At 34.1% G+C, this 27,069-nt stretch overlaps 1 protein-coding gene across 3 annotated transcripts in view; it reads right to left on the reverse strand.

Annotated features, from left to right (window-relative positions):
• The window catches only part of USP25 (ubiquitin specific peptidase 25), a 134,875-nt gene that overhangs the window by 63,061 nt on the left and 44,745 nt on the right, over nucleotides 1–27,069 (reverse strand). For all 3 annotated transcript variants that reach the window (XM_044251102.1, XM_044251101.1, XM_044251103.1), the window contains exons 5-8: nucleotides 22,779–22,941; nucleotides 14,922–15,008; nucleotides 6,242–6,379; nucleotides 4,333–4,409 (exon numbers count right to left, since the gene is read on the reverse strand). In XM_044251102.1, coding sequence (XP_044107037.1) covers nucleotides 4,333–4,409; nucleotides 6,242–6,379; nucleotides 14,922–15,008; nucleotides 22,779–22,941 — 465 coding nt within the window. The remainder of the gene's footprint in view (nucleotides 1–4,332; nucleotides 4,410–6,241; nucleotides 6,380–14,921; nucleotides 15,009–22,778; nucleotides 22,942–27,069) is intronic.

The following is a 27,069-nucleotide window of genomic DNA, read 5'->3' on the forward strand; positions in this document are numbered from 1 at the left end:
ATTAGGTAAGAAATCAAGGGGTAAAGTGAACTCAAATCTGATTCCAAAATAAATGCTTCCTCTCCCACTATATATACTTCATCTTTGGGCATTTTAACTCTCTGGGAAAAATTTATTTCATACCTCATATATCTTATACTGTGAGAATAAAAAGGACCTGATACTGGTATGTGTGAGAGTAATGATCCAAAAACTATCTCCCTGGACATAAAATTCTATGAATCTTTATATATGAATATTAGTGGGAATCTCCTTTCCATAGCCTCCTATTTTTTTTTTTTTTAAATTTTTTATTTATTTATTTGAGAGAGAGAGTGTGAGAGAGAGCATGAGCGAGGAGAAGGTCAGAGAGCGAAGCAGACTCCCCATGGAGCTGGGAGCCTGATGTGGGACTCGATCCCGGGACTCCAGGATCACGCCCTGAGCCAAAGGCAGTCGTCCAACCAACTGCGCCACCCAGGCGTCCCTAGCCTCCTATTTTTATGTAGAAAAAGAAAAAGAGGGGTGCCTGGGTGGCTCAGTAATTAAGCATTTGCCTTCAGCTCAGGTCATCATTCCAGGGTCCCAGGATTGAGCCCTGCATCAGAACCTGCTTCTCCCTCTCCCACTCCCCCTGCTTGTATTCCCTCTCTTGCTGTCTCTCTCTCTCTCTCTCTGTCAAATAAATAAACAAAATATTTTTAAAAATTAAAAAAAAAAATCCTGCATCAGGTTCCTTGCTCAGTGGGGAGCCTGCTTCTATCTCTGCTTCCGCTTGCCACTCTGCCTGCTTGTGCTCTCTCTCTCTCTCTGACAAATAAATAAATAAAATTTTTGAAAAAAGGAAGAAATGAGAGACCTAACACTTACATGAAAGTAGTAGTAAAGATAAATTGACATGAATATCAAAGGCTGAAAGAAATCACTACAGAAAAATTTTATCAGGGACAACTTTAGCCCTTGGGAATTAGGCTGGCACCGAAGGAGTACAAAGGTCTAAGGCAGTTGATAGAGCAAACGCGAGTGCTCTGGGACAGAGCTTCCCAGTATTTTTAATACCATTGGCATATATATAATACGCAGAGAATTTTGAGATAAAAAGATACACTTTCTCATAATCACAGAAATAGGATCAGTATTGCCACAATCCATAATCTGGCTATCCATGGCATACAAATTGGAAAGCTCTGTTCTAAATGAGGAGAGCACAGAGATTCAAAGACAGTTTAGCTCCACAAACAGTAAAGATCAGACAGAAAATGATGGGGAAATGAACAAGGAGAGCATATTTCAAATAACTTAAGATTCCAGATGAACTGGAATGGAAAAGTTCTAGCTTCTTTTAAAACAGTGTGAGAAAAAAAGGGAGATAATTTGTTATTTACTATATCAAAAGAGGTAACCAGAACCCAAAGAAAATTGGGTATATACAAGTATATAAATAATAATATATTATGTATAATATATTATTATTATATTATTTATATAAATAAGTAAGATCTCCAAAATCAGAATAAAATGACCCCCTTAGAAAGAAGGATTTAGGCACTCTACTGAGGCTACAGATAAAAAGCAATTGGGGGCCATGTATTGAAGACAGGATAAACTAAATGAAGTACTTCTAGAAAATCCGGATAGATTTGAGAGGATGAATTAGGGATTTCAGTAAAACATGCACAGAATTACTGACATTACCACAGATGAAGATACAGATATTATTTGCACTCTGAGGAAACTCAGGCAATGGATTTTTGGTATGAGAACTCTAAGGAAAGACACAAGGGACATGAGCTGTACTAGAGAGGAACCAGGGTGGACAACTCTCATTAGTGAATCACTAGCTCTCATCATAAGCAACCTATCAAGACAGTATCAGAGGAGGTGGCAGTTAGAGAAAAACAAGTGGAAAGGCCAGAAAACAAACCCCAAGGAAAGGAAGAAAAGACATGCGTCCATCAAACAGGGCTGGCTCTGCATGAGATAGAGGCTAAGAAGCAAGTTAAATTTAAAAATTCAGCCAAACCTTCCAAAAAGAATAAAAAAATACAGATGTGTGTGAACTTCAGAGGCATATCCCACCCAGGAAAAAGTGCAGCAGGAGGAAATACACTCCAGGCCTAGAACACGCAAAAGCTGGATGCTAGGACTCAGCTTTCATAAGCAGCAACAGCAGATTCATGCCAGAATCTGATGGGGAGATTTTCCAGATGAAAGTAACATGCAGAAAGAAGCTCACGTGGAGAGAAGCAAGAAACTAACCTAAGAGGCGAGTCTCCCAGGCCTAAGCAATTCCACAGCAAAAGGCAACAGGCACAACCACTGTGGCACAAAAGTCAGTCACTAAGAGCAGCACTCAGAGCCACAAACTGAAAAAGCTATTAAGGAAAATGGAACTGAAACTTTCGGTGGACAAGAGAGAAGCTGAGGACCAGAGCCGTCAGCATTATAAACTTCTAAACATGCCAAGAAGGAAACAGCTTTCAAATGGCCTCCTCTTAAGGCAAAATTTACCAAAACAGAACTTTTTCCCTCAAACACTGTAGATTTAGCACCATAATTAATCTCTTCAGAGATTTCTCCCAACTTAGTTTAAGTTCACGTACAATGGTTGGCAAGCAATGGGCCCTCAATGACAGGCATCCAGGCAGAATGAAAACCAGTGATTCGCTGTGTACAACATATCCTAAAATTTCTGCTACAGACTTTGGCAACAACTTGAGTCTGGACTGCACAAAGTTCCAGGAGTATTATATAGCTGGACTGAGAGCTAAAGGATTGAAGTTTTGCTTTAGTTCTAAAGTTTCAAAGGTAAGAAACCATTCAGTGTTACCCACATGGGTCCTAATAACCCTCTGAAATCTAGAATTCAAGCACATGAAACCAAGCATCCAAAGAACTGAAGGCACTATACACAGCCACGCGAGGGAACCAGCTCCAGAACCCCAGCTCTGCAGGCACAGAAATAACATGTCTGTAGCTGAGACTGAACAAACTCAGAAACTCAGAAGTGACTTTTATTATATATTAGACTGCACCCACAGAGGTTAAAAAATACCTGCTTTTCAAATATAAAATTTCTTTGGGTTTTACCTTAAAAGATCAAGGGGCGGGGCCCTGAGAAGTTCAGTTGGTTAAATGTCTGATTTTTTTTTTTAATTTTATTTATTTGAGAGAGAGTGTGTGTGCACTGGCGAGTACAAAGCAAAGAGCTAACAAGGGGCTGGATCTCAGAAACCTGAGATCATGACCTAGGCTGAAATCCAGAGTCAGACACTTAACCGACTAAGCCACCCAGTGCCCCAAAGAATCAGACCCTTGGCATTGAGCATGGAGCCAGCTTAAGATTCTCTCCCTCCCTCTGTCCCTCCTTCTGCTGTCCCTCTCTCTCCAGAAAAAACAAAAACAAAAAAACAAACAAAAACAATAAGGGAATATAATATGGGAATTTACTTCCCCCCCTGAAAATGAAAAATGAAAGGAAGAAATCTATATCTATATTAATATTTGAGGGTATCTTTTACTGATTAACACTGTATAAGTAGATTATTTTTTACTTTAGTCTCACTGCAGACCTTTTATGTTTTTCCTGAACAGGAAAGCTAGCCATAATTTAAAAATAAAAAAGGGAAGGGAGAGAATTTTCAGCCTTGGATTTCCACCTGTCTTCTAGGTAGAAGGAAGACCTTCTAGTTCTTTTACCTGCATCTTTTACCTGCATCTTGTTGGACCAAAGTGTCTATAGTGGCAAATCCTAAATGATCCACCAATGTTTCATAAAGATACACATAGGAACCAGTGGCTGGTCTTAGGAGAATGGCCTCATAGGAATGGGAGTAGGACCATCCCGAAAGTGTATAGATTTCTTTTGAATAACCAAAATCTTATTGGTTCAACCTGATGGACAGAAAATAAAAAGCTAGGAAATGTTAAGGAGTCATTATAATGTTAAATGTCATTATCCTTGTCATTGTGATTCTACCTGAAAGGACTTCATCAGAAGGAACATTCCTGGTATCCTGCCCTACTGCTAACGCATTCTTCTTCATGAAAAAGAGACTACTGAGTCCAAGGAAAAGAACTGGGCATATGGGATTAGCCCTTTTAGGGGTTGCTCTTTAGATCTTTCTGGCAAGATTCTTATCTTACAATGGAACTCTAAAGCTACGCAGCATTTAGTCCACAAACTTCAAACAACTTGTCAATACAGGTAACATCTGGGTTCCCAAACATCTCTCGGTTTTCTGTTTCTCCAAAGACACTGATAGACATAAACACAGACATAAAAGGGAAAAAAAAATGAGTGTTATTTATCAATCTCCTAAAATCCCATCACTAAATTTCATGGTAACTTACGTCTCTTCTTCAGCTTTCATTTGGAAGGCATCTTCTAACCAATCTAATAATTTGTGTGTAAACTCACTCACATCTTGCTGTGGAAAGAGAAAAAAGTCTTGTTGATATTTCAGCCTACTAATAAAAATTCTAAATACTGCAACATAAAACTTACAGCCAGTCACCTCAAACATAAATTAGTGACTCCTCGCGAAAATATCATATGAAATACTTCATATCAAATACAAGAAATATTCTTAACCTAACCAGAGAATAAAATCAGTATCTGAGAAAAAAAAGCATCGTATCGATAATCATAGAGATTAGGTTTCATTATGGGAAAATAAACATAAATTTAGTATGTTATATACAATATACACAATATCTCATATACATACACAAATATATAAATTTTAATTTACAAATGAGATTTTTAAAAATAATTATTACTCCCCAAAGAGTTCTCTAACAAATCTTATAAAATAAAGGACCCACATTACCTAAGAGTTCTTCATTCTTTAAAGATTATTACTGGTTTCTTAGAAGAAAGACATGTTTTTCAGCAACTCATTTTCTTAATTCAACTTTTACACACAACTTTTTCAGCCACATCCACCTTTACTAGGGTATGTTAAACTGGAAGGTTTCATGTAATTAATCACTGACTACTGAGTCCGCCATATCATGACCTTCAAATGAACTCTGCACTCAGAACTAGCACTTATATCACCCTTTGCCATCCCTTCTTTCAGTGCTAGTTCCCCTAACATGGAAAAACAGGAATAGGCAGTGGCAGCTGGATTCATCAACTACCATAATTCTTTCAATAATGTGAGGTAGAGCACGGAAAACAGGTTCACCCGAAACCTAAGGAGAAAAAAATAAACCAATCCTACTAAGACTGGTTCATCAAAGACAGATGAATCAGTGTAAGCAATATGCCTTTATTTATTAAAAATCCCCAAGTATTAAACAAATCTACTATCATATATTTTTCTAGCTAGAAGTTTTCTAAAGAGCAGCTGGGTCAATCCATTGACCTCTAAAATGCAAAATGTTGAAACTTGGGGCGGTTAATCATCTGCCTTCCTCTCAGGTCATCATCCCAGGGTCCTGGGATCAAGCCCAGAATCAACCTTCCTGCTCAGCAGGGAGACTGCTTCTTCCTATCCCTCTAATGCTCCCCCATTTGTGCTCTCTCACTCTGTCAAATAAATAAATAAAAGCTTAAAAAAAATTTTTTTTTGAAATGTTGAAACTTGGATCTAAGAAGCTTAAGGAAATTGTTCCAAAGCCATATAGCTAAAGACAACTAAGCTCAGCACAAAAATCCAGTTATAAATATCCATACCAACTGTAGTGGGTTAAATAGTGGCCTGCCAAAATATATGTCCACCTGGGACCTCACATTGTAATCTTATTTAGAATATGAGTCTTTGAAGATGTAATTAAGGTGAGGATCTCAACATGAGATCTATACAAAGATTGGAAAATAAAAGCACAATAACAAAGTTAATACAGTTCAGAGTTCTCAGTAATTAAGGAAACTACTTGATGCCAACAAAAATGGCATACCATTTTTGGCATACCAAAAGCATGTATACTACACTGGCCTTGGGTTTATCACACATTCGTGAAGATTTATAACTAACATTGGTGAACATTCCTAATTTTATCCAATGTTTTCACTAATTAATTTCCATCACAATATAAATTACAGTTTCATTTATCTTAACACTTTTCAAGAACACTGTTACTTTTTTCTTAACTTTAATCTTCCAAATAAACAATGTTTTAAACGGCTACAACTTATTTTTAATAAAGAGGAATAACAACATCTTCAATTCTCATGTGTCTCTGAAAAAACTGCTTAAGGAATGATCAGATTAAATAAAACACAAATGTTAGTAAGTAAGTACAAAAAAGCTACCTGCTGAGAGTCATTTGATTTGAAAGCGTCCTTAAGAATTTCAACTGCTCTTGATGGATCAACATATTTCCTTTTAGTACCAACAAGAAGTGCAAATAGATACCGCAGCTCACGCATAAAAGGCAAATTCCGATGCTCCTATTGGGGGGAAAAGACCTTAAGTGAAGATTAATAAAATCTTTACTGGTTAACAGATACTCATTTTAATAGACCAAAAATGTAACTAATATCAATTAGGGAGGAGTCCAACACCCCTACATCAAAATTAAAGAAGAATGCTGTGACCCAGGACACTCAAAGGGCTCCGGGGTGAAAACAGCAGAGGATTAGGCATAGCTCACAATTTCAGCACAAATGCCACATTTTCATAGCTAATCGCGTTATTACCCAGCCAAGAATATCCTCTCCTCATTCAAGTCTTTTTATTATAATCCTTTCCATTCAGCAAAGCCCAGCTGTTGTGGACAGTAATAACAACAGCCAACATTCAATGAGTGCTAACTTGGTGCCAGGCACTGTTTTAAGGACTTTTCCTCAATAAGCCCATTTAAACAAAGAGCCCTCCTCCTCCATGAAGCTTTCCCAGACCCTGCCAAGTCAATGATTCCTTTACACTCCACATCTACTAAAACGAATGCCTTCCACTCAGCAATGAATCACCACCTGGTACTTTTGTGGGATGACCCGAATTATCAGACAATATTAGTCTAATAAGCAATTAGAGTAGATACTAATATTAAACTAATGTATCATCCTTCGAGCTTTCCTTTGAAATCTGAACTTTTGTTTCTCAATAAGACTGTAAACTTCAACACAAGAACTTCTGTATTTCTTCCACAACTTTCTGCTACACAAAGCAGGCATTCAATGCTTACAAACATCTGATCTCACCGAACCCTCTAGAAAAACCAACAACCCAATATTATCAATCTGAACAATTTATTTTAAAACAAGAGAGAAATTTTTTTAAAGAATATAATTCACATACCTCAGTGAAATAATTTATGGTAAAAAACAAGCAGTTCTTACTATAGTTAGCTCTTGCAATAACAATTTTAACAGATAAAGCTTGTATGTCTATTTAAATATTAGAAAAACATTTCCAAGAGTATATATGGTCGGTGTTCTCAACATCATAAAACTGTACGGGTATATATGTATATGTATATGTGTATAGTTGCTGTCCAAAATAATATAATCAATGTAGAAACAGCTGTCCCCAGAATATGCATTAGGAAAAGGAGTCCTAAAAAATAGGTGTAAAGGAATAAAACAATTGACTCCAAATAGTTTTCACTTGATCCAAAAACGATATACCATTACAGCAACCACAAAGTGCATTGTCTGAATGAAAATACTAATTTATGGGAAAGATGGATATTATTTAAGTATAATAAATTCTATCATCAGGGTGCCTGGGTGGCTCAGTCAGTTAAATGACTGACTCTTGGTTTTGGCTCAAGTCATGATTCTAGGGTCCTGAGATCAAGGCCTGAGAAGGGTTCCATGTTCAGTGGGCTTGAGATACTCTCTCTCCCTCTGCCCCTCATGCCCTCCATCCCCTCACTCACCCTCTCTCTGAAATAAATAAATCTTTTTTAAAAAATGCCATCATCAATGATGAAGTTTAAAAGTTCGAAATGAAAGAAAACTAACCTATGATTTTTCTGTTGTACTTTCTACTCCCCCCACAATTGCCTTATACAAATATTGGGTTTTAAAGGTGTAAACACAAAGAATTTTAATCCAAAAAATAATTCTCAGAAATATCTCAAATTTCCTGAGATCAATTTCTCTTTTATCACCACAGCTACATCAGTGCAGTTTCTCGAGGCATTCCTTTCTAAGGAACAAGGATGAAATATATGGCTTTTGAAAAATAAATGAATTTCTGATGAGAAGCATATTGGAAAAGTAGTACGTATATAAGACAATGAGACATTTTGGCTCTCAGCCAATTTCCGTGGCTAGAAAATATTTTTGAATTTCAAAAGGCAAAACTGTAATTGATGTTAAATGCAGCTCCCGAATTTGGCCAAATTATGAAAATACAACCACATAATCAGGCTTTTTTTAAAAAGACTTATCAAGGTATAACTGATGTGCAATATACTGTACATTATACACAATTTTATGAGCTTCAGACATGTAGACATTTGTAAAAGCATCAACACAGTCAAGATAATGTAACTACCTATCACCCCGCAAGTTTCTTCAACCCTTATTCCCCTCCTTGATCATCCCAAAGCAACCACGGTCACTTTATATTTTCTAGAAAGTTATATAAATCAAACCATATCCTACACACTCACTTTAATCTGGTCTCTTAAAATAGAAGTAGTTATTCTGAGGTTCCTCCACATGACTGTGTGCATGAATGATTTGTTCTGTTTTTTTGCTCAGTGGTGTCCCCCTATATGGTTATCCTACACTGATTTATCAAGTGACCTACTCCAGATGCTGTGGATATTACTTTAAGTATCTTTGTATGGATATACGTTTTCATTTCTCTTAAATAAAAACTTGGAGAGGGCCTAGGTTGTATGCAGATGTCTTTAAGACACAACCAAACTATTTTTACAGAAGCGTTATACTATTTTATGTTCCCACTGACAGCATAATGGGAATTCTAGGTCCACAGTGTATAATATTTGGATATGAAATATATATATATATGTATATACATATATACACACACACACACACACACACACACACACACACACACATGATTTTATTTATTTATTTGACAGAGAGAGACAAAGCCAGAGAGGGAACACAAGCAGGAGGAGTGGGAGAGGGAGAGGCAGGCTTCCCGTCAAGCAAGGCGCCTGATGTGGGACTCGATACCAGGACCCTGGGATCAGGACCTAAGCTGAAGGCAGATGCTTAACGACTGAGCCACACAGGTACCCTGAATTTTATATATATATATATATATTAAAAAACCCACTATATATATATATAAAATTATATATAATTTTGATATAATTTTATATATATATAGTGGGTTTTTTTTTTAAGATTTTATTTATTTATTTGAGAGAGAGCATGAGAGAGAAGCAGACTCCCCATGGACCAGGAGCCTGATGTGGGCCTCAATCCCAGGACTCTGAGATCATGACCTGAGTCAAAGGCAGTGTTTTAACCAACTGAGCCACCCAGGTGCCCCCTGAATTATATTTTTAACCAGTTCTCCCAGTGGGTCCAATGTGGCACCTCTAGTTTTAATTTGCATATTCCTGTGACTAATAATGTCTAGCACCTTTTCCTGTAGTTATTTACAGTCTTCACACCTTCTTTGGTGAAGTATCTGTTCAAATATTTTTTCTAATAGAGTAGTAAGTTATCTAATTATTGAGTTATGCAAGTTCTATATATAGTCTAGACACAATTCCTTTATCTCACATATGTTTTGCTAATATTTTCACCTAGCTGTGGTTTCACTTTTCATTTTGTGTAAGTTTTTCCAAGATTACAATTTTTAATTTTGATGAAATCCAATTATTCAGTATTTCCTTCTATGCTTTGTACCCTTGTTTAGTCCTACTTAAGAAATCTTTTCTCAGGCACCTGGGTGGCTCAGTTGGTCAAGTGACTGTCTTCAGCTCAGGTTGTGATCCTGGAGTCCTACATCGAGTCCTACATCGGCAGCAAGTCTGCTTCTCCCACTGACCTCTCTCCTCTCATGCTTTCTCTCTCTCTCCCAAATAAATAAATACAATCTTAAAAAAAGAAAAAAAAAGAAATCTTTTCTTAACCCAAGACACTAAAATTTTCTGTTTTCTTCAAAAAATTTTATAGTTTTAGTTTTCTTTGAGATCTATCATCCATTATTCATTTTTCCATATATCTGAAAAATAAATGTGTTCTGTAAGGGTTGAAGATTATCTTTCTGTCTATGACACCATTAGTTTAAAGGATTTTACTTTCAAATTGTTTTGTCAGTTTTAATTGAAATTAACTCACCCTATATATGTAGGTCTATTTCTGGACTCTATTCTGTTCTATTTATCTACAGAACTATTTTTTCACCAATCAGAATGTCTGAGAGTTGATTCCTTCAATATTGTCTTTCTTTTTAAAATTACTATGGCTATTCTACATTCTTTGATTTTCCACATAAATTTTATATCAATTTGTCAATTTCTATGAAAAAGCCTGCTGGGATTATGGTTGAGATTGCACTGAAATCTATAGATTAAATTGGGGATAACTGATATCATAACAATACTGAATCCTCTGATCCTTGAACATATCTCCTTTAATTTCTCTCAGCAATACTTTGTCATTTTCCATAAAACTTTACCCCTAATAGTCTATACTTCATGCTATTGTGCATAAAGTATTTTTTAATTTGAATTTTCCATTTTGTGTTGTTAGTATTTAGAAATACAATCTATTTTTGCATGTTCCCTTCCTATCATGTAACCTTGCTGGAGTCATTTTTTGGTTCTAGAATCTTTTTGTTTGTTTGTTTGTTTGTTTATTAGAATTTTCCACACAATCAAGTCATATACACAAAAGGAAAGCTTTTTTCTTCCCTTTCCAATCTTCATGTCTATTTCTTTTTCTCGCTTTACAGTACTGATTAAGGACTCCAGGTTACTGTTCTAAACAGTGGTTTGGAATTATATCCTTGCTTGTTCCTGATCTTTGGATCAAAGCATTCAATTTTTCACCATTAGGTGTTATACTAGTTGTAGACTTTTCATAAACAATATTTATCAGGATAAGAAAACTTTCTTCAATTTCTAGTTTATTTGAGATTTTAAGATACATTAGTTTTTGTCAAATTCTTGTTCTTTCCCTACTTAGATGATCATCTGGTTTTTCTTCTCTACTCTGTTAACACAGTGAATGACACTGATTTTTGAACAGTAAATCAATCTTGCAGTTCTAAATAAACCCCAGTTGCCAATGAAGTAGCATCCTTTTATTGGTATTTCAGGATTCAATTTGCTAAAAATCTGCTACGACTTTTTGCTTCTGTATTCATGAGAAATATTGGTCTTAGTTTTCTTTCCTTGAAACATCTTCTATTTTGGTTTCAGGGTAATGCTGGGTTCCCAGAAAGAACTGGGAAGTCTTATCTTTTCTTCAAGTTTTTTGAAAAACATATAGAGAATTGGTAGTATTTCTATAATTCACCAGTAAACTACTTTACTGTTGAATTTTTTGCTGAGCAGGTTAACTAAAAATTCAATTTTTTAATGTAATATAAGGATATTATGTTTATAATATTCCACTATTCTCTTTAATTTTCTAGAGAATATGTAGTAATGTCCTTCTCTTTCATTTTTTTTATATTGCTAATTCGTTTCTTCCCTCTTTTTTCTTGCTCAGTATTCCTAGAAATTCATTAATTTTACTGACCTTTAGAAGCAGCTTTGGTTCCATTAATTTTCTCTACTTTCTCATTTCTATTTCAATGACTTAGCTCTTTATTATTTTCTTTCTCCTACTTTCAAATATTAGTGTGCTTTTTTTCTAATTTCTTGATGTGCAAAAATGTCACAAATTTGAAACCATTCTTATTATCTGGTGTGTTTAGTTTGTGTATTTTCCACTAACCACTGCCTTAGCTGCATCCCTCTAATTTTGGTATATCACATTTTAATTTTTATTGTTAAAAACATTCTAAAATTTCCCTTCTGATTTGTTCTTTGCCTACTGGGTTATTTATAGATGTATTACTTAATTTCCCTACTATCAGGGGGATTTTCTAAATACCTTTCTGTTGTCAAACTCCATCTTAATTACACCGTGGTCAGAAGACATACTTTGTATGCTTTGAATCCTTAAAGATTTACTGAAACTTATAAATCCAATCTTGTTACTTTTTCATAGCTTAAAAAAAAATTCCAAAATGCCTTTGTTATTCGTAAAATTCAAAACTCCTTCAAGTATTTGCTCACTGGTATTCAACTAAACACATTCCCTCTTCGTTTGCTTCTCATCTCTGAGTGGAAAGTATGGAAATATTGTTTATTTGAAAATATCTGCCCTTAAATTGAGACTTTAATTAATATAACCTTGAGTAATAAGGCTTTAGCTATTTATATGGACATTACCTGTATTATGAACTTATGCATCTTTGCTTACTCAACATTTAACATATTTTGTCATCAGTTTGTGACTTTTTTTTTTTTAAAGATTTTTTTTTTTAATTTATTTATGGGGGGGAGGGGAGAGCGAGCATAGGCAGACAGAATGGCAGGCAGAGGCAGAGGGAAAAGCAGGCTCCCTGCCGAGCAAGGAGCCCAATGTGGGACTCGATCCCAGGATGCTGGGATCATGACCTGAGCCGAAGGCAGCTGCTTAACCAACTGAGCCACCCAGGCGTCCCTCAGTTTGTGACTTTTAATTTAAGAGAAAAGACACTATGTGTGGGAGTTTGGGGAGGGATGAGCTGTTTACAGTGAGAACCCATCTTTAAATTTCTAGTAATCTCACAATTCTCCTAGACATTAAAATTACAAACAGCACAATAAGTATTTATGTATAAAATTAGTTTCAACCTCTAGAATAACCAAGCCTACCTAAAATACGAACTGACTTCAAAAACTACATCTCTTTTCTCACTCAGTATGTATGTAATATTCATGACTGATTCACCTACGGATAAAAAATATCTTTAAAAAAAATCCTAATTAGCAATGCATGCAAATGACATCCCTGTGATCTGACCAAAGTGATCCCCACAGGTATTCTATATCTTAGCATATTATTTTTGAAACGCAGTGCAGCAGTTTTATACTTATATTTATAATAATATTTATATTTATAATACAAATATATAATATTTCTATTTATAATAATAAATATAAATTTATTATTAAATGATAAGTGGTAAGTAGTCACATTAATACCTTTTTAAAAACCGTGTCTTTTATCACCTCAGTTGAATGTAGCACCAATCAGTGGCTGAGAACTACCTCTAGGTCACACCTGTTTGTTTAGAAATGTCAAGTTATAGCATGTACTGATGCCACCATGCCAGATTAAAGAATAACCTCATCTATGGAACCATCTTTTATAAAATTGCATGGAATTCTTCTAAATAAGTATCCTTTTCAGAATGAAAGTAGAGATCCTTTTGATTCCTTAACCTGAAGGGACCCCTAGACATGCTGCCCCTTCCGCTGAAAAAAAAAAACAAATTTCTCCAGAAAGGTGTTGAAGATTGGATTTATATATTTTCCTAGTAATCAGCTGAACAATCTTAAAACTAGCTCTGGTATGTAAGAATGGACATCATAATTATTTTTTAAACAGAAATATAAAATTGACTTGGTCTTACTCAACATTTTAAAGAATAAATTAACTCTGTAAAGCACTAAAATCCAGAAACAAAAAAGAAAAGGTCAAGATACATATGAATATATAATTAGAAGTACTATTTCCAAATAATGTCATGTAAATTATAAATCTACTTCAACTGAGATATCAGAAGAGAGAACAGTGATTATTAACAAGCTGCAATAAAGAGAAGCAATAGTCAAAAAGTTTCATGGAAAAATGTAATGAGTGAAAGGGCTTTGCTTAATTTCTCTGAAGGTCTGTCAAGGGGTTATCAAGTGATGTTGACTCCCTTTTTGAAAATGGCTTGTTTACCAGCCTGATGCTTTCTAGCTCAGAGATTATAGCAAAAGCAAGCTATAAATTGTTACATTCCCACTAGCTTGCATTATAAATGTTCCATGTTTGAAGAACAAGTAGTTTTCAAATGATACAGTAAAAGAAAAACATGATTTAATTATGTATCATTAATACAGTTAAGTCACACAAAGTTCAACACTTTACTGAAACCTAAAACTTTAACATCTTTGTGAAACCAGTCCCCTTTAAGGCTACAATTTCTTTATGACAAGGTACCTAAAGCCCTAAACATTTATATACATCATCTCCATAATTAACTTTTTACTAAGTATAAATTTCTGCCTCAGTCCTATCTTTGAAAAGCTAATATGAATACAATAAGTAACATCATCTGAGGCACTTACTACGTACTAGGCACTTCTAAACCCTTTGTATATTTTACATCATTTAATCCTCATGACTCTATAAAATAAAAACTATTATTATTTACATAAACTAAACAGACAGGTCAAACCCTAGGTCCACAGCCAGAACACCCAGGCAATCTAAGCCCAAATTATCTGTGCACTCTGTCACATTATATTGTCTAACAGCATTAACTTCCAAAATAGAAATTATAGATTGGCACTGTAAAGACAACCAGCATAAAACTAATCTTTTAAAAGGCTCATCTATACAAACAGTTGAAAAAAATTTTTATTCCCATAAAAATTTCAGGAGGCAACTGAAGAAAGACCTTCATTTATAAATTGAAACCTATAAAGTTTACTGAAATTTGACAGCCCCCAAAAAAGAAGAAAAGCAATTACTAAAGTGACACAAAAAATTGACATATTACTGACACACATGGGAAGAAAAATTCATGTTTATAATATACTGATGAAGAATAGAAAGTTACTATAGTAACTAAGATTAATGGATTGATATCCAAATTTAATAGTTCCAGATTTGAAGAGACAAAGTGCTCCCAAGTCAAGCACAAATAAAAGAAAAGGATGACACACACACACACATATATATATATATATATATATATATATATATATTTATTCTGCTTTAAAATCTTTCATAATTTTACCTTTTGGTTTCGGGGTAAATCTTGAGCATTTGACGGAGGCTTGTAATTCAGAACTAATCTTCTAAATTCCAAAAGATTGAATAATGACTGAAAAAGAACAACAATTTAAAAAAAACTAAGAGAAAATTCTACTAACAGAACCATAAAAATATGACTGGTCTCAGAGACTTATTTTTGACTATACTACTTAGACACAGGATTGTTGCCACTAGCACAAGACCTATTAGCTCCCAAAGAAAACGTCAAATTTCTTATCTACTAACACACTATTCTTGATCATTAACAATATTTATTGTACTGGGAAGCAGAAAATTTTATGTGGACAATTCAAAATATCTGGTGTATATCATATTATTAAAGGCTGTCTTTCTTTAGGTGCTTAATAACCAGTTTCCTCAAAAAAAAAAAAAAAGGTGGACAAATGCAAAGTCTAGAACTTTTTAGACATGTCATGTTTATTGAGTTATCTTGAGGTACCAATTCTACAAAAATATATTACAAATAAATTTATGGGCTAGTTGCTAAGTGACAGAGACATAAAGAAATTATGTATTATCTCTATGTTCATGGAGACACAACAGCCTAGAAAGGACACACATATTATAACAATAGAAATTTGACTCCAACATACAATAATATTAATCACACAGAGTATGACAGCATACGAAAGTTGCCCATGGAAAGGTTTTCTAGAACTGTTTTTTAATCTATATTTTAATCTATAGCTTGTAACACATTGTCATCATGGTGAATATCTGTTTAAAAAAATGAAATAAAATACAATTGAAAATATTAAAACATGTCATGCATAGTAAATACACCACAGAATACTGCTTGCAAAATTTTCACTGTATATATTTTACACATACATATATGTGTCAAGTGCTTTACAATGTAATACGTATTCCTTTCTGGGAGTCACAATTTATAAACCTTGAAAATCACTGTACAGGAGGCAATAATGTACAAGGTCCGAGCAAAGCTGTGTGAGCCAATATGATAGAAGATAAATGCCACAAATCAATGATAAAACAAGGTTTTGTTTAGGAGCTGGGTGTTGGGAAAACTGGCCCACTATATATAAAGAAACAGAATCAGATACAGATCCATACAGATATGGACACGCTTTAAAGACCTAAATAGGAAAGGAATATCATAAAGCTAGTAATGGAAACTATAGGAAAATATTTTGGCTATCTTGTAACCTGTAAATATTTAATTAAACAATAAGAATACATGAGATAATCCATTTATTCACTTAATAAAACTTTATGAAGCATCTACTACATGCAGACACGAAGAAGACAGGCCACAGAAAAATAAAACATATTGAATCTCTGACAAAATAAGAATAGTAGGGAAAGTGGAGAGTATGCAGTCAAAATGAAAAAGGAGCCGAGAAGCATGTGCTTTCAAACATAGCCGTGTACCACAGTAATGGTGGAATTTTAAAAAGTACCTAAGAAGCCTCTCAACAAAGATATAAGGTACCACAGAAAACTCTGAAGTACATCAAAGAATCAATGGCAAATTTCAAGAAGAACAGAATTAGCAATTCAGATCTTGATGTACGATGGGGTTACATCTAGATAAACTCACCCCAAGTTTAAAATATCATTAAGCTGAAAATGCATTTTATACACCTAACCTACCAAACATCATAGCTTTTGCTTAGCTTAGCCTAGCTCAAAAATGCTCTGAAGACTTGTACTAGAGTACAGGTGGGCCAAATCATCTAACAGAAACCTATTTTAACAAAAGTGTTGATCTTCTTGTGTAATTTATTAACTTACTGCTTTTAGGAGAAATTTAAATAGGAAAGAGAAAAATGACAAAATAGGATAATCCCAATCCCACCTCTTTGCTCTAAACTCCCATTGGGAAACATTTCCCTCCTTCCTGAATACCTTCCTGAATAATTGGAATTTCTTCAGGTGTAGGTCTGCTGGTGATGAAGTATTTAGCTTCGGTTACAGTAAAAATTGTTTTTCTTCATTTTTGTACAATTTTTGCTGGTTGGAGAATTCTAGATAGCCAGTTATTTTTTTCTAGCACTTTAATGACAGAATTTCTATTGGTTGACAAGTCAGCTAGCTGTTAGTCGAGTTCTGTTTCTTTATAGAGGTAATACAGGCATATCTTACTTTACTGTACTTCACTTTGACATGTCTTGCAGATATGGTGTTTTCTATAAATTGAAGTTTAATGGCAACCCTGTATCAAGAAAGTCAACCAGCACATTTTTCCAATAGCACTTATTCATTTTGTGTCTCTATGTCATATTTTGGTAATTCTTACAATATTTTAAACTTTTTCATTATTATTATATTTGTTATGGTGATCAATGATCAGGGATTTTTAATGTTACTAATGTAATTGTTGTGGGGCTCCACAAATCATGCCCAAAAAGATGGCAAACTTAAGCAGTAATGTTGGTAAGTGTCTGATTGTTCCACCAACTGTCTGTTCCTTTCTCTCCTCCTCAGGCCTCGCTATTTCTTGGGACACAGTAATGCTGAAATTAGACCAGTTAATAACCCTACAATGGCCCCTAAGTGTTCAAGTGAAAGAAAGATTCAACTGATGTGGCAAACTTCACTACCATCTTATTTTATGAAATTGCCACAACTACCCTAACCCTCTGCATACACCACCCTAAGTCAGTTAGAAGCCATCAATATTGAAACAAGACCCAATAAATTATCTTTTAATTAAGGTATGTACATTGTTTTTTTTAATGTAATGCTACTATACACCCAATAGTGTAAACATAATTTTTTATGTGCACTGAGAAACCAAAAAATGCATTTGCCGCATTTTGTTAAGATATTCACTTTATTGTGATGGTATGGAACAAAACCCATGTAATCTTCAAGGTATGCCTGTATATCTTTTCCATCTTGCTACTTTTAGGATTTTCTCTTTGTCTATAGTTTTCTCCATTTTATTATGATGTGCCTTGGCATAGTATTCCTTATATTTATGTTACTTGATTCCTACTGCTTCCAGAATCTGTGGCTTGATATCATTTATTAAATTTGGAATATTCTCAGGCATCTCTTCAGTCTTCCTTTTTTTTCTTTTTTCTTTTGCCCTATTCCCTTTTTACTCTCCTCTGGACCATAAATACACTATGTTAGAGCTATTCACCAAGCCCAGAGTATCTCTTACATGCTCTTATCTGTACTTCATGCCTTTAGTCTGAAAATGTTCTTCAGACCAATTGTTCAGTTGACTAATTCTCTCTTCAATTGTGTCAAATGTACTGCTAAAGTCACCCATTGACTTCTCACCTTTATTTTTCAGTTCTAAAATTTCTATTTTGCTTTTTCTTAGTAGTTTACTTTTCTACTGAAATTCTCAATCTTGCTTTTAATTCCTTGAGCATATTAATAGTTGTTACAACAATCTAAATTTCAGGTTTCATATTACTAGTTATTTTATCTTAATCTCTGGATATGCGTGGATACAGCATATTTCCTGGTATGACTGACTATAAGTGATTTGAGTACTAAGCATTTATTTTTACCTGAAAAGTGGGGAAAATTCTAAGTTCTAGGTAATATTACCTTCTAACAGAATTTGCATTTCTTTCTGGCAGGCAGCAAAACTGGGGCCATCTGCAATCCTAGATCAACTTAATCCCAACAATTCTGAGATAACGCTGGGATTCAAAAACTATAAAGCCTGGCCTATTTTCAGTTCTCATTAATCCAAGGTTCTAGCCCTCTAGAACTGAATGAAAGTGTTAACTACTACTCCAAGTCTGTACAAAACTTTGCTTACCTTTGCAGCCACTCAGCAGCCCTTCTGAAATTGCTTCAAGGGTAATAAAATCAGCCCAACATATGAATTTTATTCTAAAAATCCTGTTCTCTCAGACCTTAGCCTCAAAATCCTAAACTGCTTTAGTGTTATGTGACATAGTCTTCAAAAGTTGATTTGTTTCCGTTGTTTTGGTTTGACTGGATCAGGTTCCAGAAAAATATGACTAGGTATATACAGTCTAAAACTACTTAATAAGCTATTACCCAAAGTAGAACTTGTAACCATTAAAATAAATCATGGAAATTAATGTTTTTAAGTCACTAACACCCTATATCCTCAATCACAGTTGTAATAATATTGTTCGACATATTTCTTAAAGAAAGATGGGAAAGGGTGATTGTCACTACTGCCTAAATTGTGTTTGTGACTGATGCACCCTGAAAACAAGTACCCTTTCATTCAGTTCAAAGCTAAAAGGTATTTATAACAATTTTGAAGAGCACTTGGTAAAATGGAATTTGGCTAAACTCTTGATAATAACAGAAAGCTATAAGAGATGAGATTTCAAATAACTTGTGGAAAACAAAGAGTGATAACAAGAGAGCAAAGGGATATAAACTGTTTATAATGAAGATCCTGTGGAGAAGCAAGATCAATTCTCCTTAGTGGATTAAAAAAAAAAGGAACAGTATCACAAAAGCTCAAGGTAAGGTAGAACTGAAAACACATGGCATGATTAAAAGATAAAAGTCTGTATACAGAGCAGTTAAATCCCCATGTCCTCCCCAATACAGAAAGGTCAGACAAATACCACCTCCTTCTGTGGGATATAGGATATTTAGTCTTTGGATATAATTGAACTGAACTGACTTGGGGTCAGAAAAATCAGTCATAGTGTGTGTGAGAGGGAATAAAGATTCAGGGCTACAAATAGAAGGATTAAGTAAAACTCTGCAAAGTGATCCTCAATCAACCTTCCCACAATCTCCTTTCTCTCAGGCCTGCTTTGGCAAGCCAGCAATCGGTGCTTAACACACAGAGAACAGGAATCCAGCTTGGACTTGAGATGGAGAAAACTTCTGTGGTAAGAGGAAAGAAAGAGAGAGAGAAATACAGCTAATATGTTTACACATATAGAACATATTAATAAGACCATAACAGAGATGTATTTAGAAAATTTTAAGAATAAGTATATAGAAAATATAAAGAAAAAAAAAAGGCATTTTCCTGACAACACCAGGAAAACAAAGGATTACAAAGAGGTACACCCAGTAAATCACTGTAATATTTACAAAGTCATAGAAAATGTAAACACTGACTGCCAACTATCTTAAACTTATGATATAACTATGTTGGGAATGAAAGGAAAGGCAATTCTGGGTAAGTGAAATGACAAAACTAAATCTACATTTATTTCATTAGGAATGCATTCAAGTTCTACCTTACCTTGAGGTCATTTAGGAAAGTAAAGATAAAAGGAAAAACAGCTATAACTGGTTGTAGTTGCTATTACACAGAACTATGAAGCAGGGAGGTTTGGGGCAGATTACTACTGTTTTTCATTATAAGCCTTTTATTGCTGTGGAATTTTTGATTTTCTCTTTGAACTAGGTACTTAAATTCTTCTATGAAAATTTAAGATTTAAGAGCAAATAATGTGAATAAATATGTTAAACGGTATCTTAACATCTTTTGAAAACCTGCAGCATCTTCTCAATTCCATTCATCATTAGGGTGATAAAAGCATCCATAGTTCAACACTGATTACATACTGGTATAAAACAAGAACCTAGAAGATGTGTTCTCTGCCTTCAGGATGCTCGTTATTTTAGTGAACCTGGAGTAACATGACTTTTGAGTAAGGGACCCATATCCTTTATCTTGCAACTCACAACACTTCTGAGTACGAAACACAGCTTGGAGACTTAATAGGCACAGTAGGTCTATAATAGAAGTAAACTGGAGCTGTACAAGGCAAACTGAAAAGGATGCACACCTTACTTCCGAGCATCTCAGAGGCATCCAAATGAGAAAGGTACCAAAGTTCACCATGAGAATCTATGAATTATACCCCAAACTAGCAAGAGAGGAGTATACTTCTAAGTAGCTACTTCATTCACTGATATCCTAGTGGATAAAAATCAAACCCCAATATTCCTTTCTAGGTATAAATTCCTGGATAAAAATAATCCTGACTAGATAAGGGGCTAACGCCCAATCTAGCATAGTCAGGCTAATATTGCTAGAATCCAAAAAATTATTTAAGCCAACCTCTGTCCCATCTTCTCTTTGCTTATAGTCCCCTTCTGATATAGTGTCCCTTTTCTCCCAAAATACTGGTTGCAGTTCCTAAATAAAACAAGTATAAAGCTATACCCTCTGTAGCCTATACCTACTACCTATTTTGCTGTTAGAGGTTTATTATCCACATAAATTTCTATAATTGGCCAATGTACTTATAAGGAAAAGAAGTCCCAATTGTTTCACACTAGTCCTGCCAACTAAGTAAATTCCATGCCTGAGAAAATTTTGTAATTGAAACTTTACAGTACATTTACATCATAGTTTGAACAAGTTCCAATTCACTTGGAAAATACAATAAGAAACTTCCAACACTAACAGAGATTTCCTGCCCAACTTTTCTTTCATAGGTGAAAAATTCCATTTATAATGATAAACTTTTATATCTCAGATGGGATCTGTGAAATTAAACAATAATTTCACAAAATGAGAAAAATAAAAAATGTTAGTTGCTAGAGAAGAAAATGAAATGCTACTTAAATAGCATACAATAAAATTACATTAAGAAAAAAAAAAAAACCTGAAATGATCTTTTGACAAACTTTTCTGCCCACCCACAATTTTCCAAAACTTGAAGTATAACGTATTTCCACACACCAAAGCCAATGATCTTCATTATAACCCAAACTTTTAAAGGCTAGAGGTCACTTCTAGGTTTCCAGATTTCTCAAAAAAGTAATTTAAAAATATATATTAGTAACAATAATCCCAAGAAGCCTATACTAGCCTGCGTTAGAACACTACCAGTTAAACAGCCACTACATTAAGGTAAAATTTAGAAATCAGTAAAATTACCTAAATTTCAAATAGAACAAGCAATTTTTTCCAGTCCATTGTCCTCCCCACCAAAAAAACACCAAAACTTTGAAAAGTAGAACAAAAGCTAGGATCAGCAAAATACCACTTAAAATATTTTCCTAATGGTTAATAATAAAGAGTATGCTATTATTCATAGATTGTTTTAAGGAAATCATTTAATTCAATATTTTATAATCTGATGGATAACATTATCAATGTCTAACTGAAAATGGTAAAGAATTCATGACAATACTCCTATCTCATAAAAGAACTAAAAAAACAAGAAAACTAGCGCATATTAAGATACATAACTATGCATACAAAAAATTTCCATTTTAGAATAAGGATCTCAAGAAACATTTGATAAAGGCCTTCTAAGTTAAAAAAAAAGTATTACTTTTAATTATCAGTATTTATTCTTACATCATTCTCACATACACATTGAGAATTATGTCAGTCTATACCTTCCTCAAACAAAATGTCTCCTTATATTAAATGAAACAAAATGAAGAGTATTAAGAAGAGTATTTAAGAAGAGTATTTAATATTAAGAAGAGTATTTAAATGACTATAATTCTATTAATAACATTTTCCATTATATAAAAAAACCTGATTTGATTACCAACAACAACAATAAATTCAGATCCGATTTCATATCTTGGCTATCTCCTTCTCAAAATCTGCAGAGAATTACATACAAAGACATTTTTCACTCTTTCCACTCTGACAACAATTCCTACTAGCAGGGAGGGAGAAGAGATTAATTACAAATAAGTGAAAGGCGTAGGCAGTGCTCTCCTGTCAAAACTCCAAACTGGGGTTAAGGACAAGGGAGAAGTGAGGAGTCCTACAATCCACAAATTAGTTCCTTAGACAGAAGGGCATATTCAAACCTTGTCTGCATTTATGTTTAAAGTACACAATCTGAAAGAAACACAACCCAACCCACTTTCCATTGCTAACCCCCAAGATCTTCATAAAGATCCTTACCTGAATAACAGCACTAAACCAGCAAGTATTGCCAACATTCTTTAGCCCAACAGGAGCTTTGTCTTGCCTTTTTCTATCATAAGGGTTTCGAGAATCCCTCCAAACTTCTGTAGGTGTTCTCTTTAAACATGCTTTATTTTCTGCTATGCTGGCTTCAAGAACTCTTTAAGCAATGGGGAGAAAATTATGAAAAAAAAGAAAAATACAGTATTAATTTCAAGCCACACAGTAGGAAATAACATACCACAAATAGGATCTTAATTAGTGAATTTGGGAAAGCACTATCAAACACTAACTTTATTGAAGTAGACTTTAGTTTTCTTTTAAGAATATAGCAATGGCAAACACACCAAGTGAAATGCACTTTTTTCTTAGGAAAAAAGGAAATCTCAAATGCACAAAGACAGTGCTACAAAACAGAAAATGTGTTGTGTTTCAACAAATTCAAGGTTTAGTACAGGAAAACAGCACCAACTTAAGTTTTCTAAGAAATCACTAGAGTAAATATTTACAAAATAACATAATGACTGGTCTTCTACAACAATTACTTTGAATCATCAGGAAAACATTAAAAACTAAACAAACTGCACTTTTACTCCTGACCATTAAATCCCTTTGCTATTAAAAAAAAAAAAAAAACTAAGGTAAATTCTAGGATTCCTCTCAGTTATAGAGATCTGTCACTCTATGACAGCTAACTAGAGAGAATATGTGTTTACTTCTTCACCCAAAAGTTGACCTACGTTCATATCAGAATAAAAGGTTTACCTCTCCAAAATAAGCTTACCTACAGAATACTTTAAATACATCTAAACATAGCAAGAATAATGCTACTTTGCTTACAGTAACATTTACATGCTGTTCTTGCTCTTACGCATGTCGCAACATGCTGTAAAATCCTGATTCCCGCATCTGAACTAGCAAAGCATTTTGCCTGCTCAAGACATGTTATTAACTACTCTAAATAAACATAAGTAATACTCAGGTGTCTTAATCAATTTTATGTTAATTTAAAAAACCTCAGCAACAATGAGTTTTTCCAACATTTGGCTTAAGAAAATTTCATTCATGCTATATCATCTTTATTTTAAAGGTTTTGCCCTATCGGATTAATATCGAATTAATATAGCTATATCCCTTAATTATGGGGACAAAGCAAATTATACTCCTTTCTCTAACAGCATTATTTTCAACATGATATTAGATATAAAGCAGTAGGATTCAAACTTATAATTATTTAAAGTAACTTATGTGAATACAGGATACAGCCTTTCTTTGGGAATCAATGAAACCACATCCCAAAAAAACAGCTGATTAACAACAAAATGTTAGGTTACAATGCAAAGATCGAAGTACAGTCACACATTTAAAAATGAAGAGTTTACACCTCTGTAAACTATTACAACTGATCCAACATAAGCGGCAGTACTCTGCCCAAAAATCAGCTCTCACATGCAATCACAGCCCCTAGGAGAATTTTTCTTATAAACTATTTGCCACTAAGAGGTAGCACAACTCCTTGGAAGATATTTAGTTAGATGAATTGGGACAGAAGAAAATCAGAATTTGTCTAGAACATTCCACTGACACCGAGTTTCCAAGAACATTAAGGGGAAGATAAAAAGTAAAAAAGCCAACCTGAAAGACTTTTTATGGTCAAGTTGTACTGATCAGCATAATATAATAAGAATAAATAGGAACAAACTGATTTTGTACAAGGCAACTAGTTTATGCTCAAAAGAGAAAAGTTAATACATAGTACACAAAAGGCTAATGTAACTCAAAAGACTGCTGTATATAAGAAGGTATATTTAATTTTTTATTGACTTTTATAATGAGTGTTTTCACAACAATTTTGTTCTTTTTGTAATGTACGTGTGTATTTAGAAGTATAAATAAAGGAAACCTATTTCCAACATGGTAATTAGAGATGAATGAACTGAAATAAGCCATGAGTTCCAGAAAAAGTAGCAACAATACCACAAACAGGACAGAAGAAGTAACACCACTGGTCATATATAAAAGATATCTTCAATTCAGTCAAATAGTAGATCTCATCATTCATTATAACAAAAAGATGGGGTTTAAGGAGATAGGTTAATTTCAATATTCCTTAACCATACCCTATGGCGGAACTATCATACTAAAAGATGTGGATGGATGAATGCCATGACTTTGTGATCTTCTTAATTTAGAGCTTATAACAGAGTTTTGTATCACCAGGGACTTAAAACATACTTCAGTAAGTTTCCCAACACTTCTTCCTGGCTCCTAAAAACCTATAAGTACATTTATCACATTGCATCAAAATTATTTATTACTCAGCATCTGGAGGTAGAAAACACAGAGCTGTTTCATTTCTAAAGCGTACATGATAAATACTAGAGGCTAAACAAAGTCTGAAGTAAATGGATAATGAAGATATTAGATGTTGCTGCCTTTTCGCTTTCTCTATTTCTTTCTCAGCAAAAGCCTAACTTCTAGCACAAATACTACTCTATTCCCAAGCCCCCATTGCCATTCTGTAGTCCGTAAGTACCACCACGATGAATATAAACTTTCTATAAAGCCAACTGCTACATAAAGATTCCTTCCCTGGTCTCACCAAAGTAAAGCCACTAATACTACCAAGGCTATGAAATAGAAAGTATGCAATAGCTACAAATCCAGGTATTAAGTCTGTCAGTAGAGAAAAAAACTAACACTGCAAATCTCAGAGCTCAAAAATAGCTTATAACAAAATATAGCATGCCAAGAGAGGCAACCCCAAAAGCCACAAATCAAAAACTAATTCCCACTATCTATCACCTGCTTTTCTTATCTTTCCAACACTGGTCATGACCATGCAGCAAAAGAAAAGGTTGACAAAACGTTTTGCTCTTTTGATCCCACAGACTATATGGAATATTTAAAGCACTTACTTATGACAGATGTTCACCTTCCTATTAAATTTTTCTTGTACTGATTTTGTTTTTTGGGTTATTATGCTAGTTTTATTATGCTGGTATTATTTAAATTTAAATTACTTAAATTGAATTATAGCAGTAATGTTGAAAACATCCCACTTTAAATCATCTAAGTATGTTTAGGGAAACATCATATACACTGAAAAACATACATATCATGTAAGCTGTATAGACCAACAAAAAAGAAAACAAAAAAGAAAGGAGGAAGGGAAGGAAGACAAAAAGGGAGGGTGTGAAGGAAACATTTTGTTGATTTCCTTTTTTAAGAAAATATAGTATTATTAGAATCACACTAAACCCATGAGTTAGTTTAAGGAGAACTGACGATTTTTACAATGTTCAGCCCTCCAAGACACCTAGGTGGCTCAGTCAGTTAAGAGTCTGACTCTGGACTCAGGTCATGATATCAGGGTCATGAGATTGAGTCCCATTTGGGGCTCTGCACTGGATGTAGAGCCTGCTTAAGATTCTCTTCCTCCCCTTCTGCTCCTCTCCCCTCTACCCACCCTCCCCCTCAAAAATTACAAAGTTCAGTGCTCCAATTTGTAAAATATAATACATTTCCAATTATTTATATACTCATTAATGTGTCTCAATGATATTCTCTAATTTTTTCCTCAGAAGTTCTTGCCCATTTATTAAATTTATTCTTAGTCTGTCACAGTTTTATGTTTAAATGGTAGCTTTTTAATATTTCTCCTTATCATTTTTTTATACATAGAAATATACTTTTTTTGCATATTGATTATCAAACTGTTCAAAACATGTTTTGGGAAAGAGTTATTTTGGGGGGATAATCTGCATATGATAACACACATCTTAAGATGTACAGTTCAGTGAAACTTTTTACATATGTATAAACCCATATGATCGCCACTCAGATCAAGATACAGAAAATTTCCATTATTCTAGAAAATTCTCTCATACCCTTTTCTCAGCCAACAGTGTCCTCTCCACCTGCCAGAAAATTAACATTCTTTTATTGCCATAAATTTGTTTTGCGTGTTTTTAAACATCACATAAATGGAATCACTCAGCAGTCACTCTTTTGTTTTAATTGTTCATAGTTTTTAGTTATTATGAATAAAGCTACTATGTATGCTTTTCTCAAGGGTCAATACCAAGGGGTGGAAACACTAAGTACTAGCATAGTATATGTTGAAATTCATTAGAAATTCCCATTTTTCCCAAGTGGCAATTCCATTATACATTTTTACCAACAAAATGTGACCATTCCAGTTATTTCACATGCTCACAAACACTTGGTATTTTCTATTTTTTCATTTTAGCCATTGTGATAGATATATAGTAGTGCCTGATCTCTC

The sequence above is a fragment of the Neovison vison genome, chromosome 6 (assembly GCF_020171115.1).
Source record: "Neovison vison isolate M4711 chromosome 6, ASM_NN_V1, whole genome shotgun sequence".
Taxonomy (NCBI): Eukaryota; Metazoa; Chordata; class Mammalia; order Carnivora; family Mustelidae; genus Neogale; species Neogale vison.